Source organism: Leopardus geoffroyi, chromosome E1 (genome assembly GCF_018350155.1).
Source record: "Leopardus geoffroyi isolate Oge1 chromosome E1, O.geoffroyi_Oge1_pat1.0, whole genome shotgun sequence".
Lineage (NCBI taxonomy): Eukaryota > Metazoa > Chordata > Mammalia > Carnivora > Felidae > Leopardus > Leopardus geoffroyi.
Window position 1 is genome coordinate 5,928,722 of NC_059330.1, and position 27,073 is coordinate 5,955,794.

Genomic DNA, 27,073 nt, shown 5'->3' on the forward strand with positions numbered 1-27,073 from the left:
ACCATGGCTGGTCTTCTACGGTGTAGAGCAGGTGGGCAAAGGAACCCAGTGTGTGTTGAGGGGGAGTTGGGGATGTAAATTGTGTATTTTGGGAGGCCAGGGAGTGTTGGGGGCTTAAGATACCGTTTTTCACATTTAAGGTTCATACAAATTACTTAGAGATACTATTATTATTTAAAAAAAAAATTAACGTTTATTTATTTTTGAGAGACAGAGAGAGAGAGCACAAGCAGGGGAGGAGCAGAGAGAAAAGGAGACACAGAATCCGAAGCAGGCTCCAGGCTCTGAGCTGTCTGCACAGAGCCTAACCCAGGGCTCGAACTCATGAGCTGTGAGCTCATGACCTGAGCCGAAGTCTGACGCTTAACTGACCGAGCCACCCAGGCGCCCCTCCTGGGGATATTATTTAGAATGTAGATTCTGATTCACAGTTTGGAGAAGAGTCCGGAGACGTCGCTTTGAGTAGCACCCCGTAGCAGCCCCCAGGTCAGCGTGGAGGGTTGGGGTGTTGGGCGGAGCTTAACAGGGGCTCCTGATGGGACCACAGCTAGAGCCAGCGTGCCCTCTGGAAGTGCCCTGCCAGAGGCTGGACAGGAAGCACGACCCCGGGGGTCCTGTTCAGCTCGACCGGTCTGATTTCGGCTTCTGTGGTTTCCAGCAAGGGGGCCCGTAAACTTCTTGGGGTCGCAGGCCTCTGCGGGAGCGACGAAAGCTCTGCGTCCCCTAACCTCCCCGGCGCACCCGCGCTCGTAACGCTGCTGCAAAGCGCCTTAGGCCCCGCGAGCCGGCCCGCAGCGCCGGGGCAGCCCGGCCGCCCTCCTCCGGGGCCGGGCACCCGCGCCCTGGGCGGTTCTGCGGCTCCGCAGCTGGCGCGGCTCGGCGTCAGGCTCCGGAGCGCGCGCGCGTGTGCGCGCGCGCGCGGGGAGGCGTGTCCGGGGGCGGGCCGGGGGCGTGGCCGAGGCGGGCGCTGGCCGCGCCCCTCGGCCGTGCGAGAGGCCGAGCTTGCTGCATTGCAGCCGCCGCGGCGCCGCTCGGCTCCTCACTCCCAACAATGGCGGCTCCGAGCCCGAGCGGCGGCGGCGGCGGCTCCGGGGGCGGCAGCGGCAGCGGCACCCCGGGCCCCGTGGGGCCTCCGGCGCCGGGCCACCCGGCCGTCAGCAGCATGCAGGGTAAGGAACGCGCCAGCGCCGCGACCCCCGCCCCCCCGGCGCGGCCGTCGGCGTCGTCGCGGCCTGTCCCCGCGGCCCGCGGACGCCCCCGGACCCGGCCGAGGAAGCCGCCGGGGCGGCCCGCGCCCCCGCCCGCCGCGCGCCCGGCCCTGCCCCGGCCCCGCGCGCAGGCCCCGGCCCGCGGCCTCCGCGCGCACCCCCCACCCCACCCCACCCCCCGCCCCGCTCGGCCCCCGCCGGGCCCGCGGGAGGCCCACCTGGCCCGGGCCCGCCCCCGCGGCCGCCCCCGCCGCCGCCGCTCACCTGGCGCCGCCCCGCCCGCGTTTCCGGGCCCGCGCCGGGCTGGCCTCCCGCGGGCCGGGCCGCGCCGCGCAGGTAGGCGGCGGCGCTGCGTCCCCGGCGCCCCGGCCTGGCGCCCCCCCTGCGCCCCGCCGCCGCCGCCGTGGGGCCCCGCGCAGGGCCATCTTGGCTCCCCGCGGGGCGCCGCCAGAGCCGGGCCCGCCCGCCGACTGGGCGCCCTCCGCGGGGACCCCCCGCGCCTGCAAACTTTCCCCGGGGGCGGGGGCGGGGGGAGGGGGAAGGGGAAGGGGGGGCGGGGGAGGGACGGGGGTGGGGTGGGGGAGGGGCTGCTCCGGCCTGTGCCACCTGTAAGGTTAGTAGTTCCGACGGCCGTCGGGCCCGGGGTGACCGCGTTGGCGTGGCACAGGCTCGAAATATCCGCAAATACGCGAGAGCCCTGGATTCGGTTTCAATGGGGGAGACGCAGGAGACAGAAAGGCAGGGGGTCCCAGTGGTACTGGGTCGCGTCTGGACGTCCGAGGCCGCCGCCTCCTTAATGAATTAATGCTTCTCCCCCACTGGGAAGGCGTATTCAAATCCGCGTGGCTCCTGACCGAGGGGGTGTTGTGAAAACACCAGCCCCCCACCCCCCACCCCCACCCCCACCCCTCCCCAGCCCATCAGGGGCCATTCCCTTAAGTTTTCGGGGGGCTTTCGGGGGAGTCCCGTTATTTTTAAAACCGGGAATCTCAGCGACCTCTTGGACGACTTCAGCTAACCGCTTGTGTTACATTATCAGCAGGATGGGTCGCGATACCCTCGGCGGTCAGTGTCACCATGGTGACATTTTCCTCTCTGATTACAACCTTCCCGACAGGGCTCCTTGCTGTGTCTTGAGCCGCGTGCCCGGGTCTGTCTCAACCGCCTTGGGGTCTTCGTGTCGATGAGAGGGTGCGTGATTCAGGAAAGCAGAGACAGGATGCCCTCAAGTTTTCCCTCCCGGCTGGTTGCGCTCCCTGGGAGATCATTTCAATACACGTAAAGAATGGTGATGTACAGACGGGATGATGTCAGAGCTCCGAGGACACTTTCTGTGCAGGCCCTCATGATTAATTCAGACCGAAGTAGTTGTTGGCCGCTGCTGTGTTGCACAGCCCAGTGTGTATATGAGTGTATGCCGACGACGTAAAAGATGGGTTTTCTGATAAGGACCGCTTTGCAGTCCAGTTGTTGCTGGAAATGAGGCGGAAAAACGACAGGTTAGGATTGTATGGCTTTTGCAAAATGGGTGACTTCTAAAGCTTATAAAAATAGTGCATTTGTGTGTGTGTCTGTGTGTGTGTGTGTGGTGGGGAGTTTATTTTGGTGAGGGTAGGGATGCTGATAGTTTGAAAAAGCTGTATACATTTATCATTAATTATTATTATTTTGGTTAAAAAATGTTGAGCTTCCCAGTGCTGGGCATAGATTCTAGAGCTGGGTATACAGCAGAGAGTTAGTTGGGCATTCTCCTCCCTCCTGATGAGACGGGGCAGGAAAGACAGTCCGCAGGTACATAAGAAAAGTTACTCACGGAGAAGAGTGTTAGGAAGGTAACAAGCGGGGTTTTGCGATGGAAGATAAGAGAGGAGTGTGTGCTGTGCTTCGACAAGAGGGGTAGAGAAGACCTGTCTGGAAAGATGACTGTCGTGCTCCGGGCAGAGGGGACACTGTGTGTGTGTGAAGCTTCCGGAATGGGGAAGAGCTTGCGGTGCTCTTGTGGTTGGGCAATATTATGAGGCTCTCCATTCTTCTCCGCCACCTCTGTGTTCTGATGTCTAGTAACCTTTCCAACAAGCGGAACCTAGTTTGAAAAGGGAGAAGGCGGACATAGGCCTCTCTTTGGATTATTGATGAATTTTCTTTTACCAGCATCATGTCTAGCCTTGATTGGCCGAGGAACCTGCTAGTTATAAGTGTCTTGTTCTTGAACCTTTTTTTGCTGACTCAGAACGAAGAGAAGCACCTGAAAGTCGCCGGACGTTGTCTAGTGCGATCCAGGTTATAATCCATGAGCTTAAAGAGCAGTTGAGGACCTTTTTTGTTTACTTTGTATGCTTAGAGCCCAACCTTTCATGCTTCCTCTGCTTGAGACCTTTGGTTTTAGATCGGGCTTCAGACCCTTAGAAGATGTTTTGTATATACCACCCCCTTCCTCCAATCTGTTTCTACTTGCTGCCCTGTAAAACATTGCCTTCCTGGGAGGTGTTAATGACCCTCCTCTTTCAAACAGCTAGTTGCAGGACTTACGGAATACATTTCATCTAACAGACATGCGAGGTCCTTCTGTGTGATAAGCTCTGTGCTGGGCACTGGGTAACCCTGTACACTGTTTTCATGGCTTGACGTTTGTGACCCAAGAGTGTGGTCCCCATTGGGAAGTATTGTTTTCCTAATGCCATAACATTTAAGAGCTCTGGAGTCCTGGATTTGAATCCCCTTGTCAGGATTTAAGAATTTTGTGACCTAGGGCAAGATACTCAACCTCTGCAACCCTCAGCTTTTCAGTTGGGAAGTAGGAATAATGTTCACTTCACAAGTTCTTTGTGAATGCATGTAGGGCATGGGTCTGACATAGTAAGGATGTGATACATGTCAGCCATCATCATTGTTTTAATGTTTTTTTTTTCTTTAATGTTTATTTGGGGGGTGGGGAGGGAGGGAGACACAGAATCTAAAGCAGACTCCACGCTCCGAGCTGTCAGCACAGAGCCCGACGCGGGGCTCGAACTCATGAACCATGAGATCATGACCTGAGCCGAAGCCGGACACTTGACCCACTGAGCCACCCAGGCGCCTCCCTCCATCATCATTGTTAATAGCAACAATGCGTTGTTTGTAATATGGTGTCATTAATAGTCTCTTTCACTATTAGTAGACAAGCCCCTAATCCCTCATGATGTACTACACAGTTTCTTTAGCTTCATCATTACTGGGTCCCACCCTTCTCGCTAATCTGCTGATTTCTGCTTTTCATTATTGAGCCTTTCCTTTAAGAATATCCCTGATGGGTCTTTATTCTACCTGGATTCAGGAAACTGCTCACTCCTCTGCAGGCGCTGTGACTTGGGGCATTTACTCACCTTTTTTGAACTCTGAGTTTCTCATCTGCTAAAATAGGAATAATACCCATATGGCCGGGCTGTTGTGAGGGTCACGTTATTAGAGTAATGCACATGGAAATGTTTGGAAAATGATAAACTATCAGAAACAAGGATTATTATTAGACATGGTTATTTACCTCCTTGAGTTACGATTCGCTTAAAATGTATAGATTTGAAAGCTCTCATAAACACAAGAAGTTTATTCTAGAAGACTTAAAGCAGGGGAATATATAAAACTTCCTTAAACTTTACTCTGGTAGTTTAAATGTGGTTAGAATAGTTAGAACCTGCAATTGATTCTGAAGGATCAGTTCTGGAGGCATTTGTAAAGTACTTGTTACAGGAAATAGTCCTAAAGTATACATTGTAGTATACAAAGTATACATTGTATACAAAGTTTACAAAGTATACATTGTATATAATATAAAGCATACGTTGTGGGTACCTCTCATAATAAGCTGTTCTAGGCAGGCAGTTTTTCCTTTTTTCTTCTTGGGTCTTAAATGCAGATGTGTAACAAAACTTATGGACCAGTCCAGTCCTTACCTACTTAGCTTCACCTGAACAGTTAATAAATATCAATTTTTTAAAAATGTTTATTATTTTTGAGGGGGGGGGGGCAGAGAATCCCAAGCAGCCTCTACACTGCCAGTGCAGAGCCTGACACGAGGCTCAGTCCTACGGCTGTGAGGTCGTGACCCGAGCCAAAATCAAGAGTCAGATGCTTAACTGACTGAGCCACCAGGGCACCCATATAAATACCATTTTAAGTGAAAAGATGATAGCTTGATTGTCCTTAAACACACAGAAAATAATGTACGGCCTGGCAGCTATGATTAATAATGTCATATTGCGTATTTGAGAGCTGCTAACAGCAAATCTTAAAAGTTCTCATCACAAGAGTAAAAGTTGTTTGTGTATGCGATGGATGTTAACAAGACTTACTATGGTGACCATTTTTGGAGATATACACATATCGACCCATTAAGTTGTACACCTGAAACTAATGTAATGTCAGCTATACCTCAATAATAAAAAAAATGCAAAAGTAAACACACAAAACTTTCAAGTGTAATGACGCATATCTGTTAAGAAAAAAATGAAGATTTAAAATCAATGCACTTTTTTTTTCTCCCAGTAATATTGGAATACATAAAAGATGTGGGAAGCACCCTATCTGTGATTATATTTGACTATTTGTTTTACCAGTTAGTCTGTGGTTTTCAAGAACTATGGGGAGATTCCTTTATCTGGATTTTAAAGAACTGAACTGTGCAGACAGTGGATATAGTTCCAAACCCTAGAATTTCTTGCCTTTTCTTCCCAGTGTGCTGAGTACTGTTTCTCTACCATTTATTTGACATAACCTGAAACAAATGCAGCTTATAGCAAATTGGTCCCCCCGCAAAGCACATGGCATTTCTGTGTTCTCTTAAAAATCAAGCAACCCTGATCTTCAAAGACAAAAAAGTAGAAAAACCATGCTTTCAACACACTTTCTCACCTTTCCCTCTCACGTGCTTTCTAGTGAATGTGTCCTGAAACTTGTTTTGAGATGGGATATTAGCTAACCCTGTGTTTTGAGTCCTGTTTTCTTCTTTCAGAAATGTCTCTGTTTTCCTTCCGCTTTGTTTACCTAATCAGAGAGGCTGGATGGATTTGGGCGCAGAGAGTTTCCCTGATTTCTAGGGGTCAGGAGATCACAGCTCCTGCATACGTAATCCAGGTCAGTCTCCTCTGCGACCTCCATGTCTCAGAGGTAGAGATACGGCCCACATTACACAACCTGGGCAACTGTAATTCAGGTTTAACCTTAAGAAGGGAAACTGATAGTTAACACAGGTCTTTTCCATGGTCTCTACCTAATTTGATGCTCACCAGCACCCTCGAAGGGGAGGTGGGCACAGTCCCCTTTCGTAGGTTAGGGAACTGACCACTTCAGGTAATTCGCCCCAATGGAGGCAGATTTTAACCCAGCCTTTCTTCTTCCTGGTCAATAACACAGTTTCTCTGTGCTCTAAGTCATAGAACCTCATAACACAGGTTCTCTGAGCTCTAAGTCATTTCAGCCATCAGGTCTGAGGGAAGAATGTTTGCCAGCAGAGATGCAGATTCAGGAATAGAAAGGGGAGATTATTTTAAGTTGCAGTCAGGGGGTGGGAGCTCTAAGCCGCCAGCCATGTTTGGGTTGTTTCTGGAGCCTTGTCCTTCCTGATGCTCCTTTTTATGTCACAGTTCTAAACTTGCTGGAGGGTGGACAGCAGCATTTTGAATTAGGGGGCGTTTTTCTTTCTTTTTCTTTTTTTAAAAATTTTTTAAAATTTCTTTTTGAGAGACACAGAGTGAGTGGGAGAGGGGCAGAGAGAGGGAGAGAGAGGGAGACACAGAATCTGAAGCAGGCTCCAGGCTCTGAGCTGTCAGCACAGAGCCCCACATGGGGCTCGGACCCACGAACCATGAGATCATAACCCGAGCTGAAGTCGGATGCTTAACCGACTGAGCCACCCAGGCGCCCTAAAAAAATTTTTTTTTGATGTTTACTTTTGAGAGAGAGACAGACAGACAGAGGGCAAGCAGGGGAGGGTCAGAGAGAGAGGGAGACACAGAATCCGAAGCAGGCTCCAGGCTCTGAGCTGTCGGCACAGAGCCCTATGTGGGGCTCAAACCCATGAACTGTGAGATCATGGCTCGACCCGAAGTCAGACACTTAACCGACTGAGCCACCCAGGCGCCCCTGGAACATTTTAATTATGCATTGGCCCGGGGGGGGGGGGCAGTATGGATTTGAAAGGTAGTGGAACTCTTTCAACACTACACATGCCATGGCAAAGGAACCCAGTTAGCAAAAGAGTTCATAATTGATGTCACCATCCTGACTGGATCTGTCATCTGGGGCAAATTACTGTCTCTGCTTTGTTTCTACCCTTATCCCCCCAGCTCCAGAAGAGGAGACACAGTCTTCATGTGTCTCCTCACACTCCTGGCAAAGTTGAGAAGTAACGTGTGCTTCTAGAAATGATTCGAGGGCCAGGAGTGACAAGATCTGCCTAATTTGGGGCTACACAGTCAAAGGGAGCATTGGTTAGTAGTTAACGCAAGATGGGCCCCTGGAAAGACGATGCCGTTGCTACAGCTGGATTCCTGAACAGCACATCATTCTCCACGACGTGGAAAGATGATCGAGGTAGACACCACAGCAGCTTTTTCAGGGCCTACCTTGTTTCCGCTTACCAAAGATCGCTCCGACAAAATTTTTAAAAGGGGGGAAACCAGAAAGGTGTTGCCAGACATATTTGGTAATGCATTCATTGTCTGACTTTGCTGGAAACACTAAGTGACACTGAGTGGCTCCTCCTGATGGATGCCGGTATCCCTGAGATCTGGGTTGGGATCCTGCCAGGGAAACTGTCCACCTTCGTGGACACCAGGACACCAGGCTGTGTCTAGGAAGGGCTGTGGCAGAATGTAGAGCCCGGGGTGGGGATCCCCGTGCTGTCTGGAGTCCCTCCCTGTTTCCTCCCTTAGGGTGACAGGAAGTAAAAGGAGGGGGACTGGTTTTGTGTAGGCGGAGCTGGTCCCGATGGGGAAGGTGCCACAGCCATTGCTCACCTGAGGGAGGGACCAGGAGGAATTACTGTGGTGGTAATAACCTCTAGTCCAGGCGCAGTGCTGGACGTTTTAGATGTGTTGATCATCACAAAGCACTTTTGGGTAGGACTCTTGTGTTCTGCAGATGAGAAAATGGAGGCTCACGGAGGTTCGATACTTGCCTCAGTCACAGTCAGGTACGCTGGGGCTTCAGTGAACAGGTTGGAGATGATAATATAGCCTTTAGTTACATAGCCAAAGAGTCAATGGGGTAGTTTATTGGCCACAGGCAGAAAAAAGAAATGGCTTAGGAGGACTGACAAGATCCCGAGTTAAAAACAACTTTGGAGAGGATTTGATCGCTATTTTTTTAAATTGTTTGTTTATTTTTGAGACAGAAAGAACATGAGCAGGGGAGGGGCAGAGAGAGAGAGAGAGAATCTGAGGCAGGCTCCAGGCTCCAAGCTGTCAGTACAGAGCCCGACGCGGGCTTCAAACCCACAAACCATGAGATCCTGACCTGAGCTGAAGTCAGCTGAGCTCTGCAGGCACCCCGGATTTGATCAGTATTTATGAAATCACGAGTGGTTCTGGATGATGCAGGCAAGCTGGAATTAGTGAATTAGGGTGGCTCCCCCTTTCAGTTAGTGAGTGGCGAAGCAAGGGAGGCAGGAAGCAAATCTTGCGGAAACCACTCTTGAGCACAACGAAAACACACATTTTGGACAAGCGGAGATCAGTCCTCAGATGTTAGAGCCCTAATGATGTATTCTGAATAACTCTGCAGTTGGGGCCACATGCCACAATTTTGAGGTTGATTTTGGAAAGCAGCGCACACGAGGCTCTTCCTGCTCCTGCTGGAAGCAAGACTGGGTAGCTTGCTCTATGGGCGTGACCCAGTAAGGGGGTTCTGATTTCCTTCCTTCCTTCCTTCCTTCCTTCCTTCCTTCCTTCCTTCCTTCCTCCCTCCCTCCCTCCCTCCCTCCCTCCCTTCTCTTTTTCTTTTTCTTTCTCTCTTTCTAAGTTTATGTATTTTGAGAGAGACAGAGAGTGGGAGCAGGTGAGGGGCGGTCAGAGAGAGGGAGAGTCCCGAGCAGGTTCCGCACTGTCAATGCAGACCCCATCCAGGGCTTGAACTCACAAAACCATGAGGTCATGACCAGAGCTGAAATCAACAGCCAGACGCCCAGCCGACCGGGCCACCCAGACGCCCCAGGCTCTGATTTTCTTTACACTAGCGTGGATGTATACTGCGGCCTATAGTCCGTTTTCAGCAGTACCAGACTCGGCTGTGAGGGAGCTGGAAGGAACTGCCCGGGGAGCTGGAAACCACTGGTGCCCCTGTCCCGCACCCTCGCTGGGTTATACCATCAACCCAGAGAAGGGGACCCGGGATAATGCAAAGCCCCACGGGGCTGTTTCACAGGCATAGCAGGTGTCGACACACTGTTCCCAAATTCTAAGATAAGATTACCTGATTACTATTCTTGTTTGTTTTTAATTTTTAAAAAATTATTTATTTTTTAAATTTACATCCCAGTTAGCATATAGTGCTGATTTCACAGTGATTTCAGGAGTAGATTCCTTAGTGCCCCTCACCCATTGAGCCCATCCCCCCTCCCACAACCCCTCCAGGAACCCTCTGTTTGTTCTTCATATTTAAGAGTCTCTTATGTTTTGTCCCCCTCCCTGTTTGTTTTTTTTTTTTTTTTTTTAATGTTTATTCATCTTTGAGAGAGCGTGAGCAGGGGAGGAGCAGAGAGAGAGGGAGACAGAATCCAAAGCAGGCTCCAGGCTCCGAGCTGTCAGCACAGAGCCCGACTCAGGGCTCGAACCCACGAATCGCGAGATCATGACCTGAACCAAAGCTGGATGCTCAACTGACTGAGTCACTCAGGCTCCCCTCCTCCCTATTTTTCTATTAATTTTGCTTTCCTTCCTTTATGTTCATCTGTCTTGTATCTTAAAGTCCTCATATGAGTGAAGTCATATGATTTTTGTCTTTCTCTGACTGACTAATTTCACTTAGCATAATATCCTCTAGTTCCATCCAGGTAGTTGCAAATGGCAAGATTTCATTCTTTTTGATTGCTGAGTAATACTCCATCGTGTGTATGTACATATATATATATATATATATATATATATATGTATGTATGTATGTATATGTATACACACACACACACACACACACACACACACACACCACATCTTTATCCATTCATCCATCGATGGACATTTGGGCTCTTTCCATACTTTGGCTGTTGTCGATAGTGCTGCTATAAACATGGGGGTGCATGTGTCCCTTCGAAACAGCACACTTGCATCCCGTGGATAAATGCCTAGAAGTGCAATTGCCGGGTCGTAGGGTAGTTCTATTTTTAGTTTTTTGAGGAACCTCCATACTGTTTTCCAGAGTGGCCGCACCAGCTTGCATTCCCACCAACAATGCAAAAGAGATCCTTTTTCTCTGCATCCTCGCCAACATCTGTTGTTGCCTGAATTGTTAATGTTAGCCATTCTGACGGGTGTGAGGTGCTGTCTCATTGTGGTTTTGATTCGTATTTGGATATCTTCTTTGGAGAAGTGTCTGTTCATGTCTTATGCCCATTTCCTCACTGGATTATTTGTTTTTTTGGGGTGTTGAGTTTGATCAGTTCTTTATAGATTTTGGATACTAACTCTTTATCTGATATGTCATTTGCAGATATCTTCTCCCATTCTGCCGGTTGCCTTTTCGTTTTGCTGATAGTTTCCTTTGCTGTGCAGAAGCTTTTTATTTTGATGAGGTTCCAATAGTTCATTTTTGCTTTGGTTAATTTTTTTTAATGTTTATTTTTAACAGAGAGACAGAGTGTGAGCCACCGAAAGGCAGAGGGAGGGAGGGAGGGAGGGAGGGAGGGAGAGAGAGAGAGAGAGAGAGAGAGAGAGAGACAGAATTAAGTAGGCTCCAGAGCCCGATGTAGGGCTCGAACTTATGAACTGCAAGATCATGACCTGAGCCGAAGTGGGATGCTTAACTGACTGGACCACTCAGACACCCCCCTCATTATTATTCTTAATTTTATAGTTAAAGGAGGAAACGGAGGTTCAGGTGAAATGACTTGACTTTCACAGTTGGAACTAGGACCCTGGATTAACATTTTTTATTTCGTGTTCTTTCTCAAATACTCTCTGCCTTTTGTTTTTGTATACACTTGCTCGCCTCCTAAATGGCCTTCTAAACTAATGCAGACAAGCTCACTTTGTCTGGCAGATACCGTAATGGTAGGTTTCCAGTCCTGGCCAGTGAAGGGCTCTCACGATTGGGGTAAGAGCGTGAGGTTGAGGAGTGTGGGAAAGAGGGTGGCCCAGTGAGAAAGGGGAGGAGAAAGCCCCACAGAGCTCCAATTCTCTTGACCGCTTCCTAACACATTGTCATATGTATACATCTGGGTATTTAGTCTTGGTTGGGGGTGGGGGGGAGGGTTAAGATTTAATGCAAATAAACTTACCTGGGACCAGATGAAATGAAGATTCAAAGTGGAGGATCATGTAAAATTTAGTCCCAGCCTACAGATACGAGGATAAAAAAGTGGGAGGAGGCCCCTGAGATTTTCAAAATTACCTGGTTACCAGCAACAGATTGAACTGGTACCTCGTGCTCCTGGAGTTGTAGTACATGAAGCGAGTGCGTGGAAAGACAGAATGGAGATACGGGTGACCTCAAAAATTGAACATTTGTGAATGAATAGTGATGGACTAATTATAGCCTAGCCACAAACTGGCTTTTTATAAAGCTGAGAACATTGGAAGTTTTCCTCATCATTTCTTTCCTCCAACCTTTCTGTTCTCGGACAAGGTTGCTGGTGGTCCCCTTGGCCCCTCCCTGCCCTTTGAGTTTAATGAGCTAGGGGAGCTCTAGAAAGATTTAGCTAATAGCCTTTTGTCTGGTTTAATTGATAGGATTAAGTGGGATTCCAAGGTGAGCCATTATGTTTGAGTTAGTTTAACCCTCCTTGCCTGTGAACTCCGCGTCTGGTAGCAAGCCTTTTTTAATTTTATTTTTAAAAATTTTTATTTTTGAGAGAGAGGGAGACAGAGAATCTGAAGCACACCCGCACTGTCCGCACAAAGCCCAACACGGGGCTCGAACTCATGAACTGTGAGATGGTGACCTGAGCTGAACCTCAGCTCAACCCACTGAGCCACCCGCAAGTCTTTTCTGAGGGAGAAGTAATGCAGAGATGGACAGATCCGTTCACCTGGTCACTGTATCCGTAACTAGATAAAAAGAACAAGTCTGTACTTAGGTGGTGAGCATTTCAGCCTCCTCCCTTTTTATCTACCTGCGTTGATTCCTGTATCTAAGGTGGATTTAACCTCCCATGTGGTTAGAGCAGTAATTGGTGACATTGTAACACTATCAGTTACATATACATTTAAGCATTTTTTTTTTTCTGTTTCTTAAAATTACCCTGTAACTTATTTTTAGCAGTTGTGCAAACAGCCCCAACTCCTTCTTTTTCTTGTATCTTTCAAGTTTATTTTTCTTGCTCCTTTCTCCATTCATATTGTTATTTTGTTTTCCTCTCCTGCTTCCCTTTAATTTTGCTAACTAGTATCGAACACTGACTATATTTAGAGCTGAAAAGAGAAGAGTGACTATTGCCTTCAACTTGTTTCAGTCTTTCATCAGTTTCCCCTCCAGCTGTCAGGTGGATTTTGCCTTCAGCTCAGCAGGGAGAGCTGGAGACCCGCCTTCCGAACTGAGGCTGGGGTTCCTCTGTGCTCTCTATGCCACTGCTGCTAACAGAGAGCCAGTTTCCTCTCCTTCCGACCTGTGTTCACCTCATTGGGCCCGTGGGAGGGTGGCTGGGCTGGCTTTTAGTTGCTTAGGCTTACAAGGGCCACGGATCTCCAACTTTTTTCTTTCTGAAGTCTGTTCCTGCCACACATCTGCTGGGGCAGCAAGTTGAACTTGAGGGGTAGCTGCCTCCAGGTTTTCCCTGGGTCCTCCAGCCCGGAGCTCCCCGGTGCCCACTCCCCCTGTGTTGGCATTTGTGTGGTTAGCTAGTAAGCAGTGGGTTACTCTTGGGCAAAGTAGCTATGTTGGAATTTTTCTGGTATTGTACCTGATAGGTGATATCTTTATCTTAGAATCCTAAGCATTCTGATAATTGGATGGGAGAGAGTACTTAAACACATCCTTCTTTTAGTCCTGGCTCTTCTCCTAGAAGTTTTGGTTGAATTCCCATAAATACAGAATGAGTAGTGATACTCATTCTGAATTTCCCATGTTGTTTCTGAAGGCATTAATAAACGCACTCATAGGTGGACTATTGAGAAAGCCAGGCATTCACCCCCTAAACCAAGGGGGTGAAAGAATATTTTAAGAATATTTAAATATTTTATTTAAGAGCCTTAAATATTTTGTTGTCAACAGCTTATGTCACTGGGTGCATTTTACAAAAAATTGACATCTATATAAATGAATACATAAGGCGTAATCAGGTCCAGCTGGATTTGGGAAATGTGTCACGTTCTTAAGGAGATTTCACAGGTTTTCTTCCTGTAACTTGTAAGGTCCCACCCTGCATATCATTCCTAGGGACACCACCTCCTCTCAGGCCTCCTAGAAGAAGTTGAGTACCTCCTCAGTAGTTCATGATTTTACCAGTGAGGTTAGCGAATTGACTAGAAAATGTTGCTTTGGTTTAGATTTCGTAATTTATGAACTGCTTTTGAAGCTTTTGAATCAGGGGTAGTAGTTAATCACAGATAGTGTTAAGTCAGCAATTAGGGTTAATAAAAGTCACTTGTAACATGTTCTGAATTTGTAGATTGAAAGCATTGATAAGATTACCTTAAAAGTTACTCTTGACTTCCAAGGGCTAATGGCTATTCTGTTCATCGAATAGACGTGAAACATTAAGGTAATTGCAGAATTTAGAATTTCAATCTAATTTCAGCTTCATTTAATAAAGTACTACCCCAGAGAGAGCTGACTTTTTAAAAGAAAGCCCACATGTTAGAGTTTTCACTTTCCTAGTGGGGGGTATGTGATTCGAACTGTTCCTGAATCGGTTTTATTCAAATGTGATATAGGAATGCAATGTCATGTTCTAATTTTGGTTTGTTTGATTTACAGTCAATGAACTGGAACTTATCTCTTTTACTTTAGGCTTTCAGATAAACTTCTGTGAAAAGGCACAAAGTAAGCTACAAATTTTATGATCCTATGCTACTTGGTTTTTTTCATATCCATCTTGGTATTGGGAATGTGTCCACGACTGTTTCAACTAACCAACCATGGCGGTTTTACACTCAAAGAGCTTCCATTTCTCATTCTTTTTCCAAATACAACAATAATAATAGTAATAATAATAATAGTTCTATTCTTGATTGTAAATTGTTTTTGCTCAAAATTGAAATAGATACAGGTATTCAAATGCTTGTAGGTATAGAAAGTTGTATGTAGATGTGCAGATAACTTACAGATATTCAGATGTATATACGTACAGAAATCATAGATTTGGAAAGAGGTATACAGGTATGGAAAGGTATATTTATGTGTATGAGTTATGAAAAGATATGCATAGGTATTTGGATTTCGCCATAATGCAAACTACAAGCTGAGGAAAGTTCTCTTTTAAGATTGTGGTGCAGAGTATTTCATGGTACTCAGAGATTTCGTGCTTTAAAGTTGATTTTTTGGAACCATACACATAGAGTGTTTTCATTTTTTTCTTTGAAACGAAGCTTGTTTCTTCCTCCTGCCTCCCCCTACCTCAGTTGGACTAGTGTTCTCTATTAGGACACCAGTCTTAAAAGAATGCAGAGTAACTTTTCTATTCAATAACAAGCAAAACTTATTAAGCTAAAACAAATGCATTAAAAACATTTTAAAATTTATTTATATGTTTTTAGAGGAGGGAGAGGCAGAGAGAGAGGCGGGGAGAGAGAATCCCAAGCAGTCTCCACACTCAGTGTGGAACCTGATGTGGGGCTCGATCCCATGACCATGAGATCATGACTTGAGCCGAAATAAGGAGCCAGCCAGCCACTTAACCAACTGAGCCACCTAGATGCCCCCAACAAATGCGTCTTATTTATTTATTTGTTTAAAAAAATTTTTTTTAACATTTATTCATTTGTGAGACAGAGAGAGAGAGAGAGACAGAGCGCAAGTGGGGGAGGGGCAGAGAGAGAGGGAGACACAGAATCTGAAGCAGGCTCCAGACTCTGAGCTGTCAGCACAGAGCCCGAAGCAGGGCTTGAACTCATGAACTACAAGATCATGACCTGAGCTGAAATCAGATGCTTAACTGACGGAACCACCCAGGCACCCCAGCAAACGCATTTTGTTTTTTATTTTATTTTTTATTTTTTATTATTTTTTTTAAAAAAAATTTTAATGTTTATTTATTTTTGAGACAGAGAGAGACAGAGCATGAATGGGGGAGGGTCAGAGAGAGGGAGACACAGAATCTGAAACAGGCTCCAGGCTCTGAGCTGTCAGCACAGAGCCCGACCCGCGGCTCCAACCCACGGACCACGAGATCATGACCTGAGCTGACATCAGATGCTTAACTGACTGAGCCACCCAGGCGCCCCAGCAAACACATTTTAAACTTAAATATCATTTGTATAAATGCAGTTAAGAACTCCCCACTCAAGGAGACTATTCTTCAGTTAACATAAAAAAAATCCCCAAATATAATGTAACTAGTTTCATCTTATTTATTTACAGAGTGAGGAAGAATGGTGGCCACTTTTTGATACACATCCTTCTTCTCCCCCAGCTTTATTGAGATGTAATTGACTTGCAATTATGTAAGCCTAAGGTGTACAATGTGATAACTTGTATGTTGCAAAATGATGATCGCTGTAGGGTTAACACCTCCCTCACCTTGCATAATTAATACTCTTTTTTTTTTGTGCTGAGAACATTTAAGATGTACTGTTTTAACAATTTTTTAAAATATTTTTTGATGTTTATTTTTTTATATTAGAGAGAGAGTGAGTGAGAGAGAGAGCATGAGCAAGCAAGGGAGGGGCAGAGAGAGACAGCGGGAGAGAGAGAATCCCAAGCAGGCTCTGCACTGTCAGTGCAGAGCCCGATGCAGGGCTCGAACCACAAACTGTGAGATCATGACCTGAGCTGAAATCAAGAGTCAGAGGCTTAACCAACTGAGCCACCCAGGCACCCCTAACATTTGCCGATGGAATCAAAATGTTTATAATTTCCATTGATTGAACATTGTGACTTCCTTTGAAATGTAGTTAGCAAACAATGTATTTCTTGAATGGCTCACTCATGACACAGACCCTAGGATCACAATTTTTTAAAAAATTTTTTTTTCAACGTTTATTTATTTTTTTGGGGACAGAGAGAGACAGAGCATGAACGGGGGAGGGGCAGAGAGAGAGGGAGACACAGAATCGGAAACAGGCTCCAGGCTCTGAGCCATCAGCCCAGAGCCTGACGTGGGGCTCGAACTCACGGACCGCTAGATGGTGACCTGGCTGAAGTCGGACGCTTAACCGACTGCGCCACCCAGGCGCCCCTAGGATCACAATTTTTTAATCGGTTCATTATTATCCTTCTCTTACCTTAAACTGAAGATATTATACAATTGCCTGCCCATATTTGATATATATCTGTGTATAATGAAGTTACAACTTCTATTTTATGCTATTTTAATTTTAATACACTTACTATGATAATTTTTTGCTTTTGCTTATATTTTAACATGTTTCTCTTTATTATAATTTTTAGTTTTTCTATATTGGCAACATTTAATCTAAGAAAAATGCTGACATTTAAAAAATGTAAAGCTGCATTCACATTGTTGCCCTTTTTTCAAACTTAGTCCAGTTGTGAACATAAAACCAGATTTTGTTAAGCTTAAAGTTGTGTATGCAGTGTCCATAAAAAGCTCTGTAGCTAGATTAAAAGTGCCTTTGGACTGTCTAAATGGTTCTGTCCCTTCTCCGTTGTTACAGAAACGGCAGATTTGTGGTGCTGCCTGCCTGGAACCCGGAAGAATCGAACAAGGAAGCATATGTATATAATACTCCCGCTTTGATTCTCACCTCTGGGTTGTCTTCACTGCCTCTTCACATTGACTGCCTTCTCACATCTCCTTTTTTATTTCCCCCTCTCACTTTGGGACATCCTCCTCCTTGTTTTCCAGCTTTTGGGATTCAACACCGTTTGATACGTTCATTCACGAAGCACCTGTTGCACGCTTCGATACCAGAAAGTGGGGGAGCCGATGGGTCCGGAAATGAATAGGTCCCTGCGCTTGCTGACTCTTAGTGTAGTGGACCTGAGTTGATCCGGGTTTGATTCTGAGTGTTCAGCTGCTGATGCCACAGATTGATTAGCAGCTGAACACAGGGTGAGGTGGTGCAGGAGGCAGGGGTACAGGGCACGTCTGCCCTGCTGTTGTGAGAGAGAGCAGCATGGGGCTGGGTGGGGGTGGGGGTGCCATGGGTCTCCTGAGAGCTGCTTTCCTGATTGGAGAACGGGGCTCAAAGATCCAGCGATGGGCCTGCCCTACTTTGGAGTTAAGCAGAGCTCTCTGCTGGCTGGGACCTCAGCGGAAGACTCAAGTAAAGGGAGGGTTGGAGCAGGGATGTTGGTAGGGATGGCCGGCTCTAAGTTGACGGTATTTATTTTTGTACTAAACGTTTAACTTTCCAGTTGCTTACATACATTAACTTTTTTCCAAGATCGGTCCTGTCCTAAAGATTAAAGTACAACTTTGTAATGTTTGTAGACAACCAGGCTTACGTTTGGGATATAGACATTGACTTTATGTTAAAGGCGGTCACTGTCTCTTTAAAACTAAAGGGCTTGAAATCGCGCAGGTAGCATTTTCTCATCGAATAGGACCTCCTGTAGGGCCAGAATCTCCCATCTTATTCTCAGGATGTTTCAGAATTCTCAGAAGGACTTAGATTTAGTTCATTAAAAACACTTCTGTGCATACGGTAGTTGTAGGAGGGGACGGAGCGCAAAGAGCACAGAATTATCGTGAAGAACCCAGTGAGTGCGTGCAGTGGCCTCACATGCTTGATTGATTCTCCGTCATAAGTCAGAAAGACTTATTTTAAGACGATTCTGATGACTAATGGAAGCTCTGAAGGATTCACTTTTTCCCATTGTTTGACTTTCACATAGTTTTTGTTTTTCATACTGTGTTATCACTATTCCAATGAGTGTATCACAATCGCCTGTTACAAGTTAGTGGAGCTTTATTGGAAATGTGTGGGGGGTGTTTTCGCACACGGTATGAGATCACTTTTAATTTTGGAACCGGATTTTTACAGATCGTCAATAAAAATCCACTTTGCATCTCATGGCCTTCTTTTGATCAATTATAGTTTGCATTTACTTGCTTTTTGGTTTTTTCTATATGAAGTTAGTATGTATTTAAGGTAATAAGTAAACAAATGAAGTTACAATTATTTATTTAAGACAATGGTGTTATGTTTCTCTTAACCCTGTTGGATTGTCAAATTATTCTGAAGTCTAAACGAAAGACTACTTCAGGGAAAGATACTCTTTCTGATTGAGAGTGCTTATGTTTAGAAGGTTGATTAATTCATCATTCGTCATTTGGAGATCATGATTCTGTACTTCTAAAGGTGTTTATGTGACTTATGACCAAGTTTTGAATGATCATATCTCGATGGCTTTAATCAGAGAACTTGTAAGCATGGTTCTTTAGAACATGATTTGCTTTGGTTTATAAAACCAGTGTTTTTGTTTTTGTTTGTTTGTTTGTTTGTTGGTGGGGGAAGATGTACCTAGAAACACTTTTTGAGAAGTCACTTTTTGAGATGTCAAATTGACCCTAGTGTGTTAGCATTCTGATTTTCTTATTTGGATGAGAAGACTCATTAAGGATCCCATGGCTGTAGGGGTCTTGGCTGAAGACAAATTTGGGTAGTATTGAGTTTTGTAGCTTTTATACTTTTGGTAGCTTTAAAAACTTTTTTAGTAGCTTTTAAAAATTGTTTTACTTGGGGATGTTTGCATAAGCAACAGGATGTTTCTTTCTTTCTTTTGATTTATTTAGAGAGAGAGAGCATGGGGGTGGGGAAGAGAGTGGGGGGGAATCCCAAGCAGGCTCTGAGTTGTCAGCACAGAGCCCGATGTGGGGCTTGAGCTCATGAATCCTGAAATCATGACCAGAGCCTAAATCACAGGGCAGACACAACCTACTGAGCCATCCAGGCGCCCCAACAGGAGCTTTATGTAGAAAGTTATATGCTCCAGAGCTGACTTTTATTCTTGAAGTCACTAATAGAAATTAGATTACAGGTAGTGATTGCTTTTGGTAACACTGCACATCAGAATATTTTTGGAGAAAAAAGTGGAGGTATTCTAACCACAGATTCTCATTTAATTGTGAAACTACTCTTTTACAATAAGGATCCCTAATTGGTTTTAAGTTGGTAATAGTAAAAAGGAAACAATAAAGAGGAGGAAGGATGTTTTGTGAATGCAGAAATTTGAGGAAGTCATTAATACGTTTACTGACCTGATAAGAAGTGTCTGTAAAAGATGATGTGTTGCTCAAGAGAGTATTTGATTGTATTGGAAGTAGGCTGTGTAGTAAACCAGGAGAAGGAAGACGTGGAGGGGGAGTCAAGCCGTTCTACCTTTACACTAACAGCTTAGGAAATTCACCTGGTTAGATTTCTTTCTTTTTAATGTTTTATTTATTTTTGAGAGCGCACGCAGGGGAAGTGCAGACAGAGAGGGGGGCAGGAGAGAATCAGAAGTGGGCACCCCACTGACAGTGGTGAGCCCAACGCAGGGTTCGAATCCACGAACTGCAAGATCATTAACCGAGTCAAAGTCGGACGCCCAACCAACTGAGCCACCCAGGCGCCCCACACCTGATTAACTTTCTAATTTTCCATTTTATGTAGCAAAAAATCTACACAGTGACTAAAATTTTATCATTTGGAATTTATTAAGCTCAGCTGTGTTTTTCAGCAGTCATAAGAAACAATGCTGCTATTGGAGATTAACAAGTTTTATTTAAATTTCTATAGAATTACTTATATTTATATTTTTATTATTTGGTTTGATTTTTTTTTTTTAATGTTTGAGATAGAGGGAGAGAGAGAGAGAGAGAGCACATACAGGGGAGGTGCAGAGAAAGAGGGAGACAGTGGATCCAAAGCAGGCTCCATGCTGACAACAGAGAGCCAGATATGGAGCCCGGACCCACAAACCTGTGAGGTCATGACATGAGCTGAAGTCAGATGTCCAACTGACTGAGCCACCCAGGCACCTCTATTTATTTATATTTTAAGTTTATATGCTGAATTTAGTTGAAAAATGAGATCTTGTAAGATTTGCCATAAGCCCGACTAGCATCCAGGAGATTCATCACTATCTTCATGGACCTCGTGGTAAAACTGCCAATGGAAAATCCATCTGCTTGAAAACAGCTTTTTACAAATTAAAGCCCAAGAATTGTAGTAACGGTGTAGGCAGAGGCGACATTCACATATTCCCTTTGTACTTCCTCCCATTCCGAGGGGAATGTTGCCTGATTATCTTTGATCTGGAAAGTAATGGGAACATTCATTTCTCCTGAAACATGGTTTTCATTGCTAGAAGAAAGAAGGTTTTGAATAGCCATTGCACCTTAATAATCATTTAGAGAAACTTAATGTGTGATATTTTTGCATGAGAAAAAAATGAGTGATTCTCCCACAGTGCAGAAAGTTTCCCATGTGCCAGTCGAACTTCGCTATTAGCAGTGCAGGGCTGTTTGACAAAACTTTTGTGGCTGGACAGATACGGGGCAGAAGTGATGTGGAAAGTTTCCAGAAGGTGTTACCAACCAGATCTCCAATTCATCAAAGTGGTTTTCTTTTCTTTTCTTTCTTTTTTTTTTTTAATTTTTTAAATGTTTATTTTTTTGAGAGAGCATGAGTGGGGTGGTAGGGGGCAGAGAGACAGGGAGACACAGAATGGGAAGCAGGCTCCAGGCTCCGAGCTGTCAGCACAGAGCCCGACGCGGGGCTCGAACTCACAGACCGGGAGAGCATGACCTGAGCAGAAGTGGGACGCTCAACCGACTGAGCCATCCAGGCGCCCCATCAAAGTGGTTTTCTTTTCTTTTTTTTTTTTTTTTAATGTTTATTTATTTTTGAGACAGAGAGAGACAGAGCATGAACGGGGGGAGGGTCAGAGAGAGAGGGAGACACAGAATCTGAAACAGGCTCCAGGCTCCAAGCTGTCAGCACAGAGCCCGACACGGGGCTCGAACTCACGGACCGCGAGATCGTGACCTGAGTCGAAGTCGGATGCTTAACCGACTGAACCACCCAGGCGCCCCATCAAAGTGGTTTTCAATTTAGCTTATAAATTGAGGGTGATGGTTTTCAAATAAGGTATAGTAAATACTTGAAATTCTCACGACATGATTTTACGAGTGCTTTCAAAATTGAGACACAAGTGTCTAGATGAAAAGATGTACTAGAAGAAACTTAAAACACCCGGGTTGCTGTTCATCTGATCGTTACGTAGAATTAGGTGAACATTAATCAGAAATGAAAATCAAGTGTATGTAAGCATACTCGCTCCCCTTTAGAGCACCCCTTCCAAGATTAAATGGGCACAAATGAAACACTTAACAGACACATATACTGCTAATGATAAGGGGCCCTGGGGTCTTTCAAGAAGAGTTAGATGTAGAGCCTACTCTGAAGAAGCTTATGTTCTTTGAGAGATTGAACTTGTAGAGTCAGTCTGTGTGGCAGAAATAATCGTAGCTCATTCACTGTGTGCCAAACCCTGTTCTAAGCACATTCTGTTAACTCCTTTAATCCTTACAACCCTGTGAGGTTGGTATAGTAACTAGTATGGGTGAGGAAACTGAGGCACAGAAAGGTTAATAAGGAAATTTTTCAAAGTCATCTGGCTAATGAGTGACCCTGGTCTGGTCAAGTTTATATGCTATAAACAATAGTGTCTTATTCTTGAAAGAGAACAGTGGGTACTCATAGGAATGATTTTCTTTCTTTTTTTATTAAAAAAATCTTTTAACGTTCATTCATTTTTGAGAGAGCGCAAGCAGGGGAGGGGCAGAGAGAGGGGGACAGAGGATCCCAAGCAGGAACCGTGCCGACAGCAGCAAGCCCGATGCGGGGCTCGAACTCACGAACCGTGAGATCGTGACCTGAGCTGAAGTCCAGCGCTCAACCGACTGAGCCACCCAGGCACCCCAACATATGGCCAATCTTATTTCTTGTGTTCCTCCTCCCTACACCTATCTCTACTGAAATATCTTCAAGCAAGTTCAGATTATCATTATTTCATTTTTTTCTGGCCACATCTATGTCAGTCACATGCCTTGTCAGTGATAACACTCTTAAATGCAGAGCCTCAGGCGCTTATCACAATGTTAAAGAAACAAAACAATATTATCAGATAGCCCCTCGTTGCTCAGATCTCCTCGAACGCCATACAGATGCATGTTTACAGTTGATTTGTTCAAGTTGCGATCTCAGCAAGGGCCACACATTCTGCATTCTGCGTTTGATTGCTGTTTCTTTATAGTAGTTCCCCCTTTTTTCTCTTTGCCATTTATTCACTGAAAAAATTGGGTCATGCATTTTGTAGCGTTTTGCACATTTCACATTTGGCTGATTACATCCTTTTAGTCATTAGTGTTTCATGGGTGTCTCCTTGCCCTGTAGTTTCTGTTAATTGGTGGTTAGGTGGAGAGGCTTGATCACATAGAGATATGCATTTTTGGCAAGAACGCTTTATAGGTGGTGCTGGGTATTTCTTGTTGCCTCACATCAGGGGGCACATGATGTTTAAAAATTTTTTTTCAAATGTTTATTTTATTTTTGAGAGAGAGAGACTGAGTGTGAGCAGGGGAGGGGCAGAGAGAGAGAGAGAGAGAGAGAGAGGAAGACACAGAATCTGAAGCAGGTTCCAGACTGATCTGTCAGCACAGAGCCCATGCGGGGCTCAAACTCACAAACCGCGAGACCATGACCTGTGCCAAAGTCGGATGCTCAACCGACTGAGCCCCCCAGGTGCCCGATGAAGGCGTATGATTTCTGACTGTAGCTCTTGTTAAGATTAATGGCTGGGTTTTAGGTGCTGTCCATGTGATTCCTATAGGAGAAAGTTCCCCATCAGCTTTTCACCTGTTGTTTTTGGCCATCGTTGATGATTTCTGTCCAACTTATTTTGTTAGGTACTGGTTAACTCATACTGCCAAATATCTGTGGGCTCTTCAAATAGTAGCTATGATCAGCCAAAACCCAACATTTGTGTTTGGGGCATACCAACGAATGCAAATTAAATGAAGCATTAATCCTCTCTGACTTAGCTGTACCAGTGTTGAAGGATACGAACGTATGTGTATGTGGGCACACATGTGTACACAGACGTTTATTGTGCTTTTCTGTACTTGGAGAGAATTAAAACTGGAAATCTGTCTCTTCTTCATACCCTGGAATATGAGCCGACCTCTTCATTACCAGGGTTTTTTAGCTTTTTAAAATTTCTTAATCTCTGAAGATGATTAAAGAACATGCCAAATAATTCTTGACGTTTTTTGGTGAGGAAGAATCCGTGGGTTATGGGAAAGCAGTTCTGCCAAACTGAGATCAGTTCCAAACTGGAGTCCAGCCTTGCTTAAAATTAATTTGTATTCCGTGCTTAGATGGCTCAGGTCCTGTAGGGCTTCGCCTTCCCATTACTTGGGAACCAGGATTAGTCCTCAAAAGGCAGTTTGGGGAGAATAGAAGTAAGTATGAGTTCTCAACCAGGGTATAAAAAAGCTTGGCGAGCTCCTGCCTTCCAGTGAGCACTTAACCTTTTCAGTGACTGTGTGTTCTTGTCCAACAGGTGTCATTCTTCACCCTTCCGTAATAGCAGCTTCTTAACCAGCTCTTCTTTCTTACTCTTCCTGTTTAGCTACCCATCTTGTAACTAAATTATTGCAGTCTCCCCTTGATGGTGTTCTGAAACTGATTTGGTCTCGCACAGTTCGTCAGTAACTGATTAGAGAACTTGCCATCAAAATACTCTCGTGTGCCATATATTCCGGAAGCAGAAGGGATACAACATACCCTCTTTGCCATTTACTGTCTTGATTAATCTTACTTCAATTCTAACCTTTCAAAAACTTCAATTTATAGAAGGCAGGTAACATGGTGGAGTATTCATGTGTCATGCAATTCTGTCAGGAGCATTTCTCTAGCTAAAGCTTCTGGCTAACTTTTTCAGAGAACTTAATTTCTAGTTACAGGTATTTTGATCAATGAGGGGGAAAAATGAAGCAAAACCTGACCTTGGATTATCCACTTATTCAGGAAATATTTGTGTTGCTGAGATATGGCAGGTGCTGTTAGGAAAAATACTGAGTCCTTGGAGGGCTGGATCTCATTACCATGGTCAGAAGTCATCCGGATGAACATTTAGGTTCCGCATGGGGAGATGCTGGTGTTCAAATACTGACTGTTTCTGAAGAAAGAAATATAAATGGTGGCTATGTGATAAACGATGACTATTTAAAAATGGTATAGTGCGATTTTCCCCCCTCCTATGCAGTTATTAAATGATTGCTGAGCCACCGCTGGTGTTTTAGAATTGGGGGAGTTATCTTTGAAATAAGGCTTTCCTTCTGCATTAGGTAGTGGAAGGTACCGGAAAAAGGCTTGTATTCCCCTTCTTTACAGCAGTGAGCAGCTCACATTTGAAGGCAGGCTGTCTCTGCATCAATACAAATGGTCAGTAAAAGCCTTCTTGTCATTCACGAGTGCCGTTTAGTGGTAACAGATTACCGGAAGGCTCTCCAAATTACCTTAATTGAATGAAGATATACGCAGAATCGTATATATGAAAGAAATTGATTCCTGCCTTTGCCTTTCTGGATTCCTAGTGACATATGACGATAAAAAGGATTATTACAGGTGAAATTTTATATGCTGGTGTCAACTTTTGCTTTGGGATAAGCTAGTGGGGCAGTACAGCACGGGAGTTTAGTGTTCTCCCTTCCCAGAGTGAAGTCAGCTTGGAATAAAAAGTAAACTCTGATCCTTAAGCAGCCACATAGAAAGGAAAAATAAATAAGACCCTCTATCTGATTTTCCTGAGCTAGCCTAACGTGGTCATGTATGTTCATTCTTTGCTCTAAGAAGACCTTTCTTAAATCAACATCACAGGTGGATAATATGTCCATTCAGTTTATAAATTGAAAATTTATTGAAATTTTATGAAATTTATTGAAAATATATTCATAAACCACATTTTCTCACTTTATCTCTAATTGAATTGGGGTATTTTCCTCCTGTTTTTGGCTTGCTTGTAGATTTGGATAGCATAGAAAAATCAACGACAAGTGTTCATGGAAATAAGAAAAGATTTATTCCTTGAAACTGACCTCATATTCTTCACCTTTCAGTGTTTCAGATTTTAACACTGCAGTGTTTTCTCACCCCCAAGCATTCTCCAGTTCTCTGACATCAGCTGGGGGTCCAACAATTCAGTTGCTGGACACTATCTAGCTGGAGTTGGAATCAGATCCCCACGTTAAAGGGGTCAGCCCCCCAAATGGCCCCACTTCAGATCCAGCTGCCAGTGGGGTACTTAGGCACCCACACTTCTGCTTGGCCAATCATGAATTAGATAGGGCTCCCCTGACTCCACCCCCAGGTTGCGTTATCTGTTAGGGCAGCTCACGGAACTCAGGAAAACACTGTACTTACGTTTATCAGTTTAGTCTAAAAGAGACAACTCGGGAACAGTCAAATGGAAGAGCTGTGTAGGGCTAGGTATGGAGAGAGCGGGCAGAGAGCTTCCATACCTTCTCTGGGCTTGTCATCCTTCTAGTACTTTGATGTGTTCACCAACCTAGAAACTCCTGGAACTCCTTCTTGGGGGAGGGTTTATGGGAGTTTCATTACATAGGCACAGTTGATCAAATCATTGGCCATTGGGTGATGGAACTCAGTTTCCAGCCCTTCTCCCCTCCACGGAAGCTAGGGGGTGGAGCTAAAAGTTGTAGCCCTCCTCTTTGCCAGGTTTGTTTCTCTGGAGACCAGCATCCCCTCCTGAAATTATGTGTGTGTAGTGCCTGTGGGAGAGGCCCTCTCCTCTGTCCCCTCATTAGCACAATCTCTGGTTTGGTTGAAAGGGGCTTGTTATGAATAACAAAAGACTCTTCTATCACTGGGGAGGGGGGTGGGTACTGGAAGGGTCATAGGAGGTCTGTGCCAGGTACTTGGGACAAGTACCAGATACATTTTTTATTACAACACAGACACTATAGCAAAACTACCTTGCACACATAGACCCAGAGCTTTGGATCTGTAAGCTTTCTAGGAGGGCTAATCTATACTTGCCTGGAAAGAAGAATGGGTACTGGTATCATTTTGGTAACGGATGGTTGGTTTTGTGTTGTGAAAAAGATTCATATGCTGTATCTCCCAGGACCAAACGGGTACCTTCACTGTGATGCTAAATTGCCCGTATCTTACAGTTTCTTTATCCTAACCTAGTCATTAGTGAAATTCATATAGGATTGGGTCTAGAAGAGTTATTTATGGCTGGTGGGAATCCTTATTGGCATTGTAGGAAGATGAGGGAAGACATTAATGTTTGACAAAAATATTAAGAAACTAATATTTGCTTTGTGGCTAATAACATTCCTCTAAGTAAACTCTTCAAGGAGAAGTCTGATATGACTGTTTTGCTAGCTCCTCAACCTGGGTGCCGCTAAGTTACCTGTCAGCTGAAACACAGAATGCCTTGGCCTGCGGCCTGGGGCCACTCGCTGCAGCTCAGGTCAGTGGCCTTTAGCCAAGAGCAGGCTTGTGTTTCCTTCATTGGGTTGCACGCGTGCTCTTTCCTTC

At 45.1% G+C, this 27,073-nt stretch overlaps 1 protein-coding gene across 2 annotated transcripts in view; it reads left to right on the top strand.

Annotated features, from left to right (window-relative positions):
- Positions 1 to 986: 986 nt before the first annotated feature.
- MAP2K4 (mitogen-activated protein kinase kinase 4) overlaps positions 987 to 27,073 on the top strand; it is a 139,148-nt gene continuing 113,061 nt past the window's right edge. The window contains exons 1-2 of one of the 2 annotated variants that reach the window (XM_045487404.1): positions 987 to 1,169; positions 14,343 to 14,375. In XM_045487404.1, coding sequence (XP_045343360.1) covers positions 1,052 to 1,169; positions 14,343 to 14,375 — 151 coding nt within the window. In that variant the 5' untranslated portion in view covers positions 987 to 1,051. The remainder of the gene's footprint in view (positions 1,170 to 14,342; positions 14,376 to 27,073) is intronic. The other variant, XM_045487405.1, reaches the window with a different exon arrangement.